This window comes from Corvus kubaryi, unplaced genomic scaffold, assembly GCF_017639235.1.
Source record: "Corvus kubaryi isolate FWS band 111438036 unplaced genomic scaffold, C.kubaryi_AGA036_p1.0 37361, whole genome shotgun sequence".
Lineage (NCBI taxonomy): Eukaryota > Metazoa > Chordata > Aves > Passeriformes > Corvidae > Corvus > Corvus kubaryi.
This window is the reverse complement of record NW_024581118.1, coordinates 1,411,877-1,430,041: the sequence shown is the minus strand read 5'-3', so window position 1 is coordinate 1,430,041 and position 18,165 is coordinate 1,411,877. Positions and strand designations below refer to the sequence as shown.

General features: G+C 46.1%; 1 protein-coding gene across 1 annotated transcript in view; it reads left to right on the top strand.

Annotated features, from left to right (window-relative positions):
* PTGS2 (prostaglandin-endoperoxide synthase 2) overlaps positions 1-7,263 on the top strand; it is a 7,621-nt gene extending 358 nt beyond the window's left edge. Inside the window, exons 2-10 of the mRNA XM_042033920.1 lie at positions 180-296; positions 408-551; positions 977-1,120; positions 1,503-1,684; positions 2,494-2,577; positions 2,748-2,994; positions 3,907-4,193; positions 4,354-4,501; positions 4,645-7,263. Coding sequence (XP_041889854.1) covers positions 180-296; positions 408-551; positions 977-1,120; positions 1,503-1,684; positions 2,494-2,577; positions 2,748-2,994; positions 3,907-4,193; positions 4,354-4,501; positions 4,645-5,051 — 1,760 coding nt within the window. The 3' untranslated portion in view covers positions 5,052-7,263. The remainder of the gene's footprint in view (positions 1-179; positions 297-407; positions 552-976; positions 1,121-1,502; positions 1,685-2,493; positions 2,578-2,747; positions 2,995-3,906; positions 4,194-4,353; positions 4,502-4,644) is intronic.
* Positions 7,264-18,165: the final 10,902 nt, after the last annotated feature.

Below are 18,165 nucleotides of genomic sequence, written 5' to 3'. Positions count from 1 at the left end.
TGGATGGATGGATGGATGGATGGATGGATGGATGGATGGATGGATGGATGGATGGATGGTCGCTGTGATGCCTTCCTGATCAGCATTAAACTCCAGGGCATTCTCGTTCGTTGTACAAAGTCCTGGGAAGGTGGGAGTGCATTGCAGAGGTGCTAACCCGAGCTCTGGTTCCCCCGCAGCCAACCCCTGCTGCTCGAACCCCTGCCAGAACAGAGGCGTCTGCATGACCGCGGGGCCCGATCGCTACGAGTGCGACTGCACCAGGACAGGCTACTACGGGCAGAACTGCACCACTCGTGAGTATCCCACACCCCTCTCTGTGGAACTGGAACGCGTAATCCAATTCCAGCATTGCAGGTTATCCTCCATGAGCTGATTAATAATGACCTTCCCATTGTCTCTCGCAGCGGAATTCTTCACGTGGCTGAGGCTAGTGCTGAAACCATCACCAAACACTGTCCACTACATCCTCACCCACTTCCAAGGAGCCTGGAATATCATCAACAACATTCCCTTCTTACGGGACACTATTATGAGATATGTACTAACATGTAAGTGTGGATTGTTTCTTCCAGTCTTCTTAAAACTTACTCCAGGATATTGCACTGAATTGATCTGTGTATAAATCAAGCAGCCTAAATTGCACTAAGGTTAAAACACCAAAATTTAAGACTTCTGCATGATGCAGACTTGTATGAAACATGCTGAAGTGCAATTTAATTCTACTTTCTGCAAGAGTCCAGAATTTGCTGACATGAATTTAGCACCCAATTGCTCATGTTAGTAGTGAGATCCACCTGATAAACCAGGATCCAGTCCTGTTATTCAGTAACTGTAATCGTATTTAACATCAGTAACTGAGTTGTGTGGAATTTACAACTGCTGCCGAATATATGGAAAAGATCTGGCTTTGTGATTTACTTTTTCAGACTAAAATGTACAGTTAAAAACAACCAAATATTTATTTGTCTTTCAGCAAGATCACACTTGATTGACAGCCCACCAACTTACAATAGTGACTACAGTTACAAAAGCTGGGAAGCTTATTCCAATCTTTCCTACTACACAAGAAGCCTTCCACCAGTAGGACTTGACTGCCCAACACCGATGGGTGTTAAAGGTGAGGGATAAACCAGACACGTAATGATTGCTTGGTCTTTTCTAAGAAGAAAAAATAATTAGAAGTTCTTATGGGACCTGCTTGTCTGTAGCCTTTTTTCAGTATAGTTGACTTTTAGAATAACCATATTTTGGATATATTGTGTAAAGATCTAAAAGATAATTATTCTGGCTCTTGCTGTTGAGTTACATGCTAAAGCAGGGAACTTAGAAATTTCTAATAAAATCAAGAAAGTGAGCATAGAGAAGTAGGTAATTCCCCTTGTTTGTATGCTGCTGTCATTCAATATTCCACTGAAAGTCTAAAGCCTTTTTGTTAGGAATAAACTTCAGTATTTCATGAAGGGTTGTCTTGAGTATCTCACTGTCTGTTTCTCCCACAGGTAAGAAAGAGCTCCCAGATTCAAGTCTGATCGTGGAGAAGTTTTTGCTGAGGAGGAAGTTTATTCCTGACCCACAAGGCACAAACGTGATGTTCACGTTCTTTGCCCAGCACTTCACGCACCAGTTCTTCAAAACGGACCACAAGAGGGGCCCTGCCTTCACCAGAGCGCTCGGCCACGGGGTACGGTCACTTCTGGGGACATGGCTCGTGCTCTTTGGGAGCTGCTGAGTGGCTGGAATGGCCAGAATGGCATCCTGCGGGTTGCCAGGGGACAGACACCTGTGTGCACACTGTGCCACAATCCCATGGGATTACCTCTTCTGCAACTGCTCCTCAGGCCAAATTCTGCTGCTGCGCAGTGTCTCTTCCTGGGTGAGAACCACGTACTCTGCCGAAGTGGTTCTGTTTAAAATACCTGTCCAGTGGTCACTTATTATTCCCAAAAATCTGCTTTCACCTAAAGCATGTTAGATGTAGTGAGTATCCAAAACTTCTCTAGACTCTGTTGGTTCCAAAGAGCTGTATCCAGCACTGTAGTATTGCTTGTGTACTGCTAATAGCCTTAGTTTAAAAAGAACTTCAAAAGCTGACTTGGATTTACTTAGATTTGACTTTACCTACAAGATAGGCAGCCTTTGAACAAAGAGTTCTTCACTGTAAGTGTTACTTGTATGTCCAAATCAGAGCTATAAATTGTGTGTGTATATATAGAAAGCTGTCTGCATAGTAGAAAGTTGCTGACACTTTAAACAGAGTCCTTTTAAATTGCCAATGTAACAACCTCCTCTTACGCAGAGATGGCTCCAGTTGCCAGGAAATAATTTGGCTTCATGTTAAATATTGGGGCATGATACTTATAAGGTAGCAGTAATGTAATTAAAAGGTAAATATCTAGGGGGTGAACTATTGGTATCCATAGAAGTGGGACCTGTCCTAAAATAGCAAAAAATGCAGGTTGGCTTCATGTCCCAAATGCTTTTATTTTATAGGTTGACTTGAACCACATTTATGGAGAGACTCTGGAGAGACAACTTAAACTGAGACTTCGAAAGGATGGAAAGCTAAAATACCAGGTATGTCTTAGCTCAGAATTCCTACCTTCTTACTGGATGGCATAGATTTCCTAAATTAGTGCTGTGTGAATGGTGTAGGTGATCTAAAGCGTGAGTCAGAGCTGAGAGAGCCGACAGAGCTTAACCAAAGTACCATAGCTCAAAACTCCTGGTGTTTCCCCCACACACAGATGATCGATGGAGAAATGTACCCGCCGACGGTGAGGGACACGCAGGCAGAGATGCTGTACCCACCCCACGTGCCCGAGCACCTGCAGTTCTCCGTGGGGCAGGAGGTGTTCGGGCTGGTGCCGGGGCTGATGATGTACGCCACGATCTGGCTGCGCGAGCACAACCGCGTCTGCGACGTGCTCAAGCACCAGCACCCCGACTGGGACGACGAGCAGCTCTTCCAGACCACCCGGCTCATTCTGATAGGTGAGGGCCACTGCTGCTACGTGCAGCTCCAGCTCAAGCCTGCAGAGCTGGAGTGAGGGGCAAGCTATCCCATAAATTGGGGTGTGAGTGGCTTCTTCGTGGCCTGTCACTGGGGCTGTGTTGAGGCACAGCTTCCCCCCAGCTCTGCTAAAGATGAAACTGAAGAAAACTCAGTGACACTCAATTCCCTTTTCTGAGGGAAGCAGAACTGAAAGCAGTGAAAAGACAGGAAGCTCAGGTTCCTTTCTCAGAGAAAGCCTGTGAGGCTGGATGACCTCGGGCTCCCTGATGTGGGATTTTGGGGGTTTTTCACCCTAGGGTTGGGTCAGCTTAGGTATGCTTCAAAATAAAGGCTGTGATTAAGTCTAAAGTTCAGGAGGTTCTGAAAAATGTAACTCTGCATAGTTCTCCTGTCTAATTGTATGCCCAGTGGTATTTCATCTTATGTAAATGGTGATGTGGTCTAAGCTGGAAAAAACCTTGCCCCAATTGAAACCATAAACCAAGACAATTGTATTAAGTAGTTCAGAAGCTGAGATTTGCTTTCAGACATCAAGTTTCTTCATTATCTCCTCCCTTTCTGCTAGAGATATTGTGTGACTGAACACAGAGTAAATGCTGGTGTGTGCTGTTCTGTGGAGGGTGCAAGGAATTGTGTCTTCGGAGGGTGGGAGGGGGAAAACAGGCTGTAGAAAACACCTCACTACCCACAGCCCAGAACTCTTGGGACCTGAAGTACTGTTCCATGCCTTAGTCACATAAAATACATGAATTGCTTTATAGGAGAGATTACAGGAAAGTGTTTGTTGTCCTGATCACTGAAGTATATTTTAGAACAGTTCAGAAATTGTGTTTTCCCTGCCACTGAGGAGAAGCAGTGCTAACGTTCTCTCCTATTCCTTTGTCCAACAGGAGAGACAATCAAGATTGTTATAGAGGACTACGTGCAGCACCTGAGTGGGTACCACTTCAAGCTGAAGTTTGACCCCGAGCTGCTGTTCAACCAGAGGTTCCAGTACCAGAACCGCATCGCAGCCGAGTTCAACACCCTGTACCACTGGCACCCGCTGCTGCCTGACACCTTCCGCATCCACGACCAGGAGTACACCTTCCAGCAGTTCCTCTACAACAACTCCATCATGCTGGAGCACGGCCTCTCCCATATGGTCAAATCTTTCTCCAAGCAAAGTGCTGGCAGGGTAGGTCCTTCCTCAAGTTGATGGTGAACCAACAGAGGCATGAGCTGGGGGTGGGACAAGGGAACAGGATAAAGCTATTTAAAACTAATCACTGGAAAGTCACAACTTCCTCGTGACTCATATCAGGAGATCTTAACAGCTTTTCCTCTTTCATGAACAGGTTGCTGGTGGGAAGAACGTTCCTGCTGCAGTACAGAAAGTGGCAAAGGCCTCCATTGACCAAAGCAGGCAGATGAGGTACCAGTCCTTGAACGAGTACAGGAAACGCTTCATGCTGAAACCGTTCCGATCCTTCGAAGAGCTTACAGGTAACAGTCCTCATCCCTCCCAGCAAATGAGACACATTGTCTTAAAATGCCCGCAGAGTCCTGGAGTGTCATTACTGGGCTTGAGCAGGACAGTCTTGCATGGAAAATGGGATTTTTCCACTTATATTTTTTACTCGTTGCAGGAGAAAAAGAGATGGCAGCGGAGCTGGAGGAGCTGTACGGGGACATCGATGCCATGGAGCTGTACCCAGGCCTGCTGGTGGAGAAGCCCCGGCCTGGGGCCATCTTTGGCGAGACCATGGTGGAGATCGGGGCGCCATTCTCCCTGAAGGGGCTGATGGGCAACGCCATCTGCTCCCCTGAGTACTGGAAGCCCAGCACCTTCGGGGGCAAGGTGGGCTTCGACATCGTCAACACGGCCTCCCTGCAGAAGCTCATCTGCAACAACGTGAAGGGCTGTCCCTTCACTGCCTTCCACATCCTGCCTCCTGAGCCCACCGAGGCCACGATTAACGTTAGTACCTCAAAAACTGCCATGGAAGATATCAACCCCACACTCCTGCTGAAAGAGCGCTCTGCAGAGCTGTAGAAACCCAGCTGTCTATCTATTTATTTATTTAACTGTGTTATTTATTCTATTTATGGCTTAGTATTTAAAAAACCAACTTGAGCATCTTCACTGTGGGGGTTGCCTTAAATTCCTTACCTGAGGTAAGGCTTCCATTTACAAAAGGGATTTTCTGTGTTTGAGCTTGACAGTGCTGAATCCCTTGTTTAAAACCTTCTGTAACAGAACGATGTATTCCAAAGTGGATAAAGGTTCCAACTTCTTTTTACTATTGTTTTAATACTTGATGAAGGGGAGGCGTGGTGATTCTGTCTAGCAGTTTTCATAGGTCACGTAACACTACGAAAGCAACTTTTTTTCTCAGCGACTTGAAAGCAGCTATTGAGCTAAAAGTACAAGAAAAAATCTGACTTAATGAAAACTGCCAGAAGAGATTATGGATTTCATATGAGCACTCAAAAATTAACAAAAAAAAAATACTTGAGACTCACTTCTTTATGTAAGGTCAGAAAATGCATTGCATTTGTTGTTGATGCTACCTACCTCTCCCTCATTGCAGATAGGGCACTTTGTATCGTAATTTAATGTCTCTTATGTACCAATCCACTTCTGGATTTAGGTGAAAGTAAATTTTTTTACAACTTTTTTAAAAAATGTTTTTAATGTTTTAAATATTTAAAGAAAATAGTACTTCTCCTGGATTCTACTTCTTTTTGAAGGAAGTGTGACAGATGTATTAGTTGTGTAAGGGTGTGAGAATGAGATACTGAGCTTTACAGTAACTGACTACTCTCAGGCTGCAATACAAGGCTGCTTGCATTTGGATAGGGATGTTTTTATTATGTAACTTTGGGGAGGTCTTAAACTTAGCCCAAGGCACTGGGATTCTTTTCATAGCTGTAGTTCTCTGGTCTACTTGATAATGTAATTTTAATGTCTGTCACTCTAAGGACAGGAGGACAGTATAGCTGGAGTTAGGGTGTGGCTGTGGCTTTGTGCTCCCAAAACCAGGGGGGCTGTAAACTGAGCAGCTCTGTAAATACACAGAGAACTGAACACAGAAGAGATTCAAGCAGTGCTTCCAGACACAGAAGGTAGCTCTGCCTATGTGCACAAGCTGTGTGTGCAATTTGTACTTCTATTTATTGGGGGGTTAGTGGGCGAGGGAGGGATAATGTTTTATTTATAATTTATAAACAGAGGCATTTTAAGTAAGTGGCTTAAGCTTCTTTAAAACTGGCCAGCACAAAATCTCCTAGATGTATTTGTCCTGATCCAGCACTAAAATATCTAGTCTCATCTGGGCACATAGGGATCTTGTACCAGCACTTCAGACTTTGCATGTAAGGGTATCTTTTTTTAATTTCTAGAGAGGAAATGTAGAAGATGATCTTCCCATAAAAACAGCTGGGGAACTATAGGGAAAAAGAAAATGTCACATCAGACTGGAGTAGAACAGCAACCTGGTATTCTGTGCCCCTGCCCAAAATTCCTTGACTACTTGTGGAAAAGGACTTGAGTTTTCCATTTCATCTGAACTCTCAAGCACTTGTAGAGGCCTGTGCATTGTACCAGCTCTGGCAGTAGTGTAGTTTGTCTGTGGCTTCTTTTTCCATGGATTTGTGTAGAGCCAGCCATGCCTCGTGCTGGGTAGGTCTGTAGCTGTGGCTGGGAACAGCAGAACCAAGCTCTCCTGCAGCCATCGATACCAGTGACTGGTCTGGGGTGGTCCTTGGTGTGGATGCTGTGGGAGCAAGAACGGCTTTTGTTTTCCTTTTTCTCTGTGAGGCATGAAGAAGGGAAAACCTTCTCTCCCCTTGTATCCAAAGGTGGTCAGTACTGTATGTGCTAATGAGTGAACGCTGCTTGGACACTTGTTCGTCATGCAATTGTCCATCAGACCCAGCTCTGGGCACCCTTCAGAGCACCCTTCTGCCATTAACCCAGGAACAGGGTTTGGCTGAGAGGCAAAGGGAGGCAAGTCTGGACAGATCAAGTTATTTTGGGGTAGGTACAGAGGAATTCCTCAGACCATCTCACTTGAGTTAAGTTACAGGCTGCTTCAGCAAGGATTCCTGTGCACTCTGCGTTTTGTATTCCACAGCCTCTAAATGTGGATGTTTGAGATTATTTATTTAAAATTCTGTGAATTGTTTTTCACTTTATTTTTGTAGGACAACAATGTTGTTAAAATGCAATTGTTTATACAAATAAATTGAAAACATTACCTTTATGGGCTCCTTTGCTTGTGTTTTCCTTCAGCAGTGTTTAGGATGGATCAGTTCTTTAATTGATTACATGGAGAATTACAAGGCATTACCAGCAGCACTAAATTCTCTGGTGTGTCAAACCCAAGATGCCTGTACCTTAAATTTCCCAAATGATGTAATTTTTGTCCCTTTGGCCTCAAGTGAAAAGGGATTTCACTGTTCCATCCCTGGAAGAGCCAGCTCCTCTTATCTACAGCGGAGATGCCAGCACTGCCCTGGCAGCTTCAAAGGGAAAGTACAATACTGGAGTTGCACAACACTGCCTTGGTGTAACTGACTTCCCTTCCTCACTTCCCTTTTCCCAGGCTAGAACAGTCCAGAGCTGTTTCCTTTCATGCTTGGCATTCTCCAGAAGGGGAAACCGCTTTGGAATGCAAGTGACCACTGGACCAGAGCAGGGCTGTTCTTCCTAAAAGCTGGAGCAGGAGCTTGGACAATGTGTCCCCCTCTTGCAGTGAGCACCTTCAAGGCCACCCAGCCTCTTCCCTGCGTTTTCACCTCTGGTGAGGAATGAGTGGAAGCTGGGAAGGAGACATCCCAGGGGATTGCTGTACTGCCTGTCACTCACCACCTGCACCAGCCTCTGACCAAGTGTCACCTCAGTCCCCCACGATCATCCCACTGCTGACTGTCCCCAGTACTCCCCCATCCCAATATTGGTGCCCTGTCCTCTCCCAGCCTCTGTCTAGAGGCCAACCCCAGAGCCACAGTCCTTCACTCAGAGTCACCTTCCTTCCAGCCACCCAAAGTCCTCTTTGGTCCAAGCTCATCCCAGTGTGCCACAGGTCAATATTCCCAACAACGCTCCAGTCCTGAGAGTGTGACAGTTCTGCTTCTGCTTTGGAGCTCGTTTCCATCTCCACAGGTGTGCAGTTCCTTTGCATTCCTTCTGTAGCCAGGCACCCAAACACCTCCAGCAATTCTCCTCAACACTCAGTTCTCATCACTTCAGTGACCATCTTCAGCCCCAAAAATGCAATGTCCTGAGGACCCTTGCAAAAGCATCACTTCAGTGCCTCTCCTGGCCACACTCCAGGCTGTGGGTGAATGGGGGCAGGTACAGACCACGTGTGGGGCTTTTTTCCTTTAACACCCAGTCAGCTCGTTGTCCCCACAAGTGAATTGCCACATCCCTGTTTTGCGGGGAAGCTGAGCAGGGGAGGAGTGAAGACAAGGCCGGTGGTTTCAGTGGGAGAGGATGGGCAGTGATCAGGCAGCTGCAGGGTCATCCATGAAGAAGGTGTTTTGGGTGACTGCTGCCCTAATTAGGGAAGGGCCAGCCCGGATGGATTCGAGCATGATGGCTGAGATAGCCTGATACAGGAGGAGCTCCTCCTTCCCTCTGAGCAGGGGCATGTCCTGATGACACAAAAGGCAAGAATGTTCCCCAGAGGAAACCTGCCCTGCCAAATTCTTGCTCCCCAGCCTGGGTTGAGGGAACTGTTTCACCCAAGGCAGTGTGATAAAGGAGGGGGACTCAGCAGGAAGTCCATCCAAGCTCACGGGAGCTCTGTGCTTTTGGGAGCAGGTCACCTCCCATCCTTGCCAAGGGCTTTCCCCAGCATCACTCACTCTCTGCCCTTTGCGCAGGAATTCCTTACGCGTGCTGAGTCGGAGCCCTGACCAGACTGGGCTCTGCACCTGAGCTGAGCTGAGCTGAGTTGACCTTTACATTGAGCTCCCAAGGCAGCTGCTTTTCCAGATTCCAGGAGACCTTCTTGTAACAGATGGCCACAAGAAAATACTCCTTTGGTTTTCAGCATCAATGCAGAAAAGTCAACAGGTGTCTTGGCTGGAGAGAGAGAATTAAATAGGTGAACAGCTCTGGAAAGCTTATTGCAAATCTGTGCTGTTTCCTTTGGAAGACCAGGAAGGAAGACACCTAAACGTTGTAGGACTGTATATATAGGACAGAAAAGAGCAGGCTGTAGCTAGATCTATGCTCTAAATATGGAAAAGGAGCTGAACTGAGACACCCTACCCGCTTTGCTAAAAGGCATGAAAAGAGCCACACAAGGCAGAAATGCAGCGATATCCCAAAGGAATATCATGGGGAAGAAGTCTCCTTGGAAAGAGCTGAATGCTCCTTTTTCTTTAATCTGGGATTTCAGTTTGCAAATAACATACTGAGGAGCAACAGGATTGGATTCAATTTGTAATTCGTTCCTCTAATCCGCTTGTTTTTTCCTATTAGCATAAAATCTCTGAATTCTGTGCTTACTTATAGAGTAAGTCCAGATATTTTCATCAATATTGGCAAGGTACCGATCACAACCAAAACCAAACCCAACCAAATTTTCCATTCTGCAATTTTCTTGTCTGGAAATCCTGAGTCCGCACTGAAAATCTCAGCGTTCACTTCCAGCCAAAGCTCGAGAAAGCAGAGCCAGAGGTGGCCCGGGCACGTTGGGAGCTGAGCACCTTTGGGAGAGGGAACCTGTTAAAGCTGGTGAAATCTCTCCAGTTTGCCACTGGGAGAGGGCTGGGTGCAAAGCACTCCGAATTTGACTCATGCTGGTTACTTTTCATCCTGCGGGTGTTCCCCATCAGAGACAAAGCAAGGCAGGGAAACCCTAAACCTGGGGAAAGAAGGCAGTGTTCAAAGCATCTGCTTTCAAACCAACCCACTGCATGCCCCCTGAGGATCTCTGGATCAATGCCGCATCCCTGGAAGTGTCCAAGGCCAGGCTGAACGGGACTTGGAGCAAGCTGGACACCTGGAAGTGGCAGGGGGGGTAGAGATGATCTTTAAGGTCCCTTCCAACCCCAACCTGTCTGGGTTTCTATGATTCTGTTTAGCCCATAGCGGGGCACATCTACAAAAAGTTGAAAATACTTTGCATCTTCTAACCAACTGCAACCCTAATATCTATATATTTTTGTTTTGTTTTGTTTTTCAATGTTAAATTACTTAACACTTACCAGAAGGGCACTGGTAAAACACAAAGTGTCACACAACCAGGAGCATCCTGCTTGCAAGTGCCTCAAATCTTTACTTAATAGAACCACAGAATCAGTAAGGTTGGAAAAGACCCTGAAGATCAAAGTAGCAGCTCGTTCTTCTGTCTCAGGACAAACCCCAGAATCCTTCCAAGGCCCTGTGGGAGCTGCATTCCTGCTCTGTATTTTATTTTCTTGCAGTAACCAGGTGTAGCCCAGGCTCACTCCGAGGTGGATGTAGGTGTGTGCGAGCATCCCTGTCCAAACCTGCCCTGCTGACAGGGAACTTTAACACCCATTCATTTGCCCCAAAAGGGCCACATTGCGGTTGACTTTCCTCTGGGAGCACCTGAAACCTTTGAAACACGCACACCCCAAAATTGCTAAAAGCGTGAAAGCAGTGCCCAGGAGACTGAGCAGCTGGGGGGGTGGGAAGGCCTGTTCCCCAAATGGTCTCATCTTCCTTCCCCCTTTAGGAGATGTACCCAAAGAAATTATTCCATAGGCATTCATCAAGGGAACACTGTGCAAGCCACACAGGCTCCAGCTAACAGGGATATCCCTGAATTTATGAGGTGGGAGGTGAAACCAAGACCATGAGAAGCACCACGACTTTGGGGTAAAAACCCAGCAAAAGGATCTTTTAGTATGATTCTAAGCACTGAAACTCTGCAGTGAGCCATGACAGAGCAATAAAACACGGCTGTTCTACAGCAGCTCCAAAACCCTGCCCTGAGACTGGCACAGCTCAGTGTCCTCGCAGTTGTGGCTTTCCAGCCTGTTGCCTAGACAAGATTAATTAATCCTGCCTAACAAATAATGGCAGAGTTTCTAAATAGCAGTGGTAGGTACTCATTAAAGCAAATCCTGGCTGAGCTGGCGCAGAGGTGAAATAGCTCTTACACAAGGCGAGGATGTTCCACGTGGTGATGCCATCACATCCAGAGCTATTACGTCCAGAGAGGCAGGGAGGAGAGCCCGTTCCACCTAAATCAGGGCTGGGATTTCTGTAGCATGGAGAATTTCAGTGAAAGCAGGAAAAAAGAAAACATTTTAAAATTAGAAATGGACTGAATTTTCTGAGTGTCCAATGAATTGGTAGAATTTCAGGCAGATTCAGGATGTGTTTCTGGCAGTGGGGCAGCAAACCATCTTTTCACTGCTTGCTAGGTCAAGTGTTTCAGTGTTTGTCATCATAACTGACCCAGGCTGGATGGGGAAAAAAAGATTTCCTAACCTGACCATGAAGAAGAAGATCTTTTTATAAATGAAGAGAAGGATTTAGCATCATTCCAAAAGGAAGATGGCATTATTGTATATTAAGAAACCTTGGATGTTCTACATAGTCTTCACCCTGTATCAGGAATAGTTTTCATTCAATTTTAAATTGAATCTCCAGCTCAGTAGGTGGACATGGATAAAACACTGAACACTGAAACATGAAGTTTCCATGTGTTTTTCCTCAGTCTGAAGAAAGAAAAAGGATGCTTATCTCATTTTGAGGAAAATTTGAGGGGCATATGAACACCCTCCATGAAGTTAATGTCTCCCATAACTGCAGAACAAGTATCAGAACACTCAAGGAGAGATGAAACTTTGAAAAGTGACTCTGCTTCATCAGAGCCTAGGGGTTTGGTTTCTGCCAAAATCAGATTCAGAAATCATGAAAGCATCTCTGGAGATTTTCTGTCCGACAGTGAAGTGTTCTGGATCACTTAGGAAGGAGGTGCCAAATGTGTAAGGCTTTTCAGTTTAAATATCCCTTTAAATAGAAGAAAAATTAGGGCAGGGAACGGTTCACAGCAAGCCAAGATCAATAGCAATTCACAGCCAAGTTTTTAAAAGCAGCAGCAAAAATAATACCATTTCTCATGTGAATAGAGAATAAAAATCCCCAGGGTTTCTGATTTTTTAGGAAGTTGGTTTCCTCTTTGAAGTCACTTCCTCATTGACCCTTTGTTGCAAATATTTCTCATAAATCCCTTTAAACCTTCTTTGCAAATAAGTGAACATTTACCACCATTTTCCTTAATACTTGTTTATTCAACAACCAGGTCTCCAGTGCCTCCAGCTGGCATGTTCGAGGTGGCATTGCTGAAGTTGCAGACGATTTGCATGACATTGGGCTGCTGTAAACATCATTTGCACGTCCCACTCTCCTTCAGCAAATGCAATGGCAAGAGAGGTGGGAAGCCCTTTCCCTGTGGAATTTGTTAGAGACTGAAAATGTGCAGGTGTGATTCGACACAAACCAGCACCTTGGGATGCTCGGTGCTCTGAACCAATCTGAAAAACTCTTCTGCACCTGCATATCAGATTTAGAACTGACTTCTGGAAAACTCAAGGGCTTGTCTGCATCATCTTGCCTGACATTGCAAAAATGGACAGGGAAGCTCCCTAGAAAAGGTTCCCATGAGATTACTGTCGCTTCTGATTTCAGCCAGATACTACAAGACCAAACTCCAAAATAGAATTTTAGTCATTTTTAAAGTTTTTTGTCCTCTTCACTTAGAGACCAGGAACCAGAAGACAGACTGGGGAACAATTTCATAATAGCTTGTCTAAGAAAAAAATACATTGAGAGAAGGATGTGCTGCTCCCCATCACATTAAATCTGTTTGCTCATTCTCAGTAACTACAAAATTTACTGGGGGAACTGGAAGTCAAATAAATCATCTTGAGTGACTAATAAAAATTTTATTTATTTGCCTCTAGCTTCATTTTCACGAGACGATCCTTCCTTTATAAAAGAAGCTACATTACTCATGAATCAGTACCTGAATGGGTAGGCAACATGGGAGGTTACGAATCAGATTCTTTATTATTAAAGGGCCATAAATGCGCACGCTTTGACAGAGCAATCCATCATTGCCTGACTTGCACAAAGCCAGCCCCACCTTCCAGTTCACAGCCACGCTCGATTCTCCATTGAGAGAGCTTATCAAGAAGAACTCAGTAAGTTCTTCTTACTCCATTGGTGATATGTAATCAAAAATTATGTAATGGCTGCACACTTTGAGTCCCTTAACAAGCCCCCTCCTCATTTCCCCTCCCTGCCTCTCATAACCCTGACAGGGCACAGGCTGCAAGGTGATAAGAAGTAAAGTGCATTTACTCGTAGAACAAGTTCATACAAGTACATTTTTCTGCAAATTTTGCTTTTTAATTTCATTGAGCTGGTTTTTGCCAATCTAAAATCTATCTAAAAGCTTGAAAATGTCAAAATTTGGACTTGGAGCCCGCTTCTTTTTCTTTTTCAGACAACACTTTTCCAGTTCTGTCCTCAGACCTATTTTTTAAGGAGGAACATGGTGACCACTCCCAGGGGAAAGGAAGACCTGCTTTGTGTTTATCGCTTTTTTGGTTAGAGCTGGAGCGTGTCTCCAAATCCAATATGAAAAGTTGTAATAAACATCTTCCAAGTTTTGATCCTCATAATTTAAACTACTCCTCTGCAGATTATGATAAAGTCTCCTTTAGGCTTCTTGTTTAGTATTTAAACAAGGATGTATGTTTAGTACTTAAGCAAGCATAAATTATAATAAAAAAACCTTTTTGATTTAGAATAGAATATAACATAGAGATGGTGCAATGAATAAAAGTAAAGTTTGAAGGAAATAGAGACCTATTGAAATACAGAGCTGCATGTCAGGCAATAAACAGCTTCAGCCCTACTTCACAATGATATCAGAAGTCAGAACAGGTGCAATGAAACCAATTTTAAAATTAAGAAATATATGGATTATAACAGGGGAACAAAATAGTAAAAATCCATGGGAGGGCAATGCTGAGGTTCCCCTGGCTGAGTGCAGCATTGAGAAAAGCAATTTCTCATTTTTTCAAATTCCTTTATTCTTTTTTGTAAAAAAAAAAAATTTACTATCTCCTTACAATGTCCCCGCATGGATAGCCAAATTCTTCACCTTCCCATCCCTAAACACAAAGCCATAGGATCCTGGAATGATTCGGATCTTCTTGGCCCACCTCCCTGCACTGTTTGCAGATACAGGGATGGAGTTGCTCTGTTCAGATGCCATGGGCCACAGCAAGCACTGAGGACTCAAGCTGGGCTCTGGACTTTTCCTTTAGACTCAAGCTGGGCCCTGGACTTTTCCTGATCTCCAACAAAAGCATCTTTAGGGGGAAGTTTATTTTGCTCCGTAACATTACGCATCTTGAGTGGACTCAGGATGAGTAAGGAGCGGACGTGTGGAGCCGCATACACCCAGAGCTGGAATCCCCTTCTCCCCCCACCCCACCATAGCAAACAGGAGTTCATTTCCATTTCCTTTGTGTGCTGGGAAGCAAGGAAACCTCTCAGCTTGAGCCAATGGAAATTTTCAGACAAATCTGTCCTTTGTTGGAATGTAATACTTTGGAGACAAGCCAAGTTCAACTAAGGTGTCCTTGGGAAGTGTTTCTCTGGTCTAGCAAGGAATGTGCTGGTCAAAGCACAGCTGAGGCCTTCCCCGTCCCCTCCATCTGCCAGAGAGAGCAGAGGTTTAACCTCTCTTGGAGGGTCTTGGGCCGGTGCTTGGGATCAGCTTTTGTGTTGCCTCAATCCTCCAGGTAAGTACATTAACTCCAAATAAAATCACTGTTGCAGGGTCACTCTTTCCCCATCAATTCCCTCCTTTCATTTAAAAAACCCCACAACTTAAAATTTCCATTTCTCTTCTGCCATAAAATGGGAAAATTTCTGTAGGATGACAGATCTTCTCCTGCCTACCACTAGTCCTGGAACAGAGTTCTTTGGCCCACTTGGCAGAGAGAGCATCATCACCTGGATAGTGTATTCCCAGGGCTCTAAAAGGAAACAAAAGGCCAAAATATGATCGCACCACTTGGATTATATTTCTTCAATTGTCATAGAAGAAGAAAATGTTTGACATGGTATGTATAAGTTGTTTGAGGTTTGAAAGCCTAAGGAAAATTAAGATATTTAATGCTGCCCTCAAACGAACTGGGACAAGGAGAAAGATTTTAAAATTCCCCTATATGCAAAGTGGAGCCATTGTCAAGCACAAAAAGTCACACTGGAGCACAGCAAAAGTGCCTCTGGGAAGCAACCCAAATTTATTTAATTGGGTAGGGAAAACCCTATCAATTTGTTTGTTCTGACTGTGATGTCAGCTTGTGAAGGTGTGTGAAGATACAGACACCAACCCATTCACACTTCCGAGCCCTACGTGGCGTATCTGAGGCACTCCAGGAGGGCAGGACGTGAGGGGTGCAGGCTCTGCTATGGCACCATGGCTCCCTCCTCCTCTCCTTCCCAGAGCCTGGTGCAGAACAGAGCTCTGGAATGATGGGGGGGATGCAGCCAATCATGGACCCAACCCTGGAGTCACTGAGCAGAGCCCAGTCACAGAGTGGTCCCCGCACAGCGAACGGGGCACTGTGTGGTCTGACAGAAAAGCGAGACTCAGGCTTCCTGTGGGGTCAGAAAAGATCTCAGAGTCACGAGACACTTGGGAATATTAACAAAACCCAGCCCTTTGTGTGATGTCATGGTCCTTGGTGCTCCCACCATGGGGCTGTGGATGCTGGGAACAGCACAGTGGGAGGGTCACCCCAGCACATCCCAAGAGTGAGGAAACCCCTGACACCTTCTGTGCACCTCTCAAAGGACACCCCTACAGGACACCAAGTTGAGCACATCACCCAGGGGTTCATGGACCCCAGAGAAGAGGCAGAGAAGCACAGATAAGAGCCCTGCTGCTGCCTAAAGTCAGCGGGGCTGACCTTGGGTGTCCTGGCAGCAAGACTGCTGTGGAGCTTTAAATTGAGAGCCTGGACAAGGGAGGCACCTCCTGGATGAGGACAGAAGAGCTCCCTGCTCCCTCCTGCCATTCCCAGTGTTTCCTCACACCTCTCTCATCTAGCAGAACTCTCTCCACGCACAAGGATCTGGAGAAGTTTCCTGGAAAGGCTGTGCAGAGCAGACACACATTTTAATTGCCAGCATTCACTGCTTAGCTCAGTGCCTTTGGAAGAGCTCCACAAGCTCATTTGGTTGAGCTCAAGACCCATCACCACAGTGTGGGGATGAACCCCAGAAATGCATCCTCTGGGGTGGAGATGTTCTAGAAGAAGGATATGGGAAAGGGCATTGCATTGCGAGCTTGCCCATCAGGGTCTGCCAAAGGATTCATTTTGGTAGACATTGCTGCATGGAAAAGCAATTTGGAGCCCTTAAAGCTGGTGTTAACTTTGTCCATGTGCAGTTGGGCAGACCTTGCAAGGACATGGACTAACGTCTTTGTTAAACTTGCTATTCTTCATTAAACTCACTTATGCACAGACTTCTTCAGAATTTAAGTACCCATAGCCCTGTGCCTTGTTGTGTGCTAATGGGTAGCTCCTGGGAGTTAACACCAGCCTGGAGTGGGAACTGCTCCACAACTGCAGGAGGAACATCTCAGCAGCCTTTCCTAAATGGTCTCAAACGTCACCCCGGTGTCATCAGTTCTCCCAGCTCGTCCATGAATGCAGTGCTCCATTAATTATCATTATTTATATTCTCCTGATGCCCAGAGGCCTCCATGGGCAGCAGCTCTTGTGGTCCAGAAACAAAAAGTAGCAACACAGGCCCTCATGTGAAGGGCTTCCTTTTCAGAAAGACATAACTCAGCAGACGAACAAATCGTCCAAAGTGTGGTGGCTTTTCTTGTGTAGGAGAAAAAATATCACAAGGAGACAGAGTCAAAGATGGAGCAAAGGAGGAAGAGGAACAGGAGTGACGAAGAGAAAGCACAGGAAGAAGAGTAAAAAGGATGGAGGGCAATGGAGGAAGGGGAAGGCTCTGGGAAGGATAAACTGCAGAGGCATGTGAAACTGGACAGACAGTCACCGAGCAGGAACAGTCAGCAGTGGACATCGCACGGTGTCCACACTCCCGGCTGGCCAAGGTCGTCAGGGATGGGGGCAGGAAGGGCCAGCAGATGTGGACATTCAGCTGTCCCCAAGGAGCTCCAAATGTCTCCATGGAGCTCCAGCTGCCTCCAAGGACAGCCCCCCTGGGCCAGCTCACCTGGCACATCTGCAGGGCCACCATGGGGCTTCCCACCCTCCCTTCACCGCCTCTACTTTCCAGCTCTTCCCTGTTCTTTATTTTCTTTTCCTTTTCCTTTTATGGAAGAGCCCTTGGTTCTGATGGCTCTCCCAGAGAGATTTGTCTGTCAGGGCCAGGATGGCTCCTTTTGACAAATCCCAGGAATTTTTTCCCCCTGAGGAAGGAAGCAGATCCACGGCCCACCTCCTGTCTGAGCCTTCTCCGTCTGCTTTGCGAATACAACTGAGCTGTGACTCAGAAGACAAAAAAAGAGCCTTTTCTCCCCAGTGTAGTCAGTGGACAGAGCTGTTGTCTCGGTTTTGAAAGACAGGTGTCTGCTAAGGAAGGCAGAGGCCCCCCTTGAAGTGGCAGATATAACCCCTTTTCCCTCCAAGTTATTATATTTTGAAATCAAGAGCCTTTAGGCGAAGATGTGGGAAATAGGAATAACAGTTCTTTACTATATATATATATGTATATAACCAGTCAAACAAAACAACAACAACTATGGCAGTAACAGCAGTCACAAACCCAGTGCCAGCCTTCTCGGCTGTCAGGCTATTTCCCCTCGGGTGCAGTTCCGCTCGCAGCCGGCAGGGGCGCTGGCGGCTCCCGGTGAGCAGGGCAGGTGCGATGGTTCCCCCGCGGCTGCAGGGGGCGCTCCGGAGCGAGCTCGGGAAACACGCGGCTCTGGTGCCCTGGGATCCCGGGAAGGATGGAACAAAGGCTTCACAAACCCCTGGGCAGCTGATCCCGGGCTCTCAGGAACAGCAGGCTGAAACAGCAGGCTAGAACGGCGGCTGGAACGGCAGGGACGGACGCAAATCCCGGGTGGCAGGCGAGATGTATCCAGATGGGAGAACCCCACGGA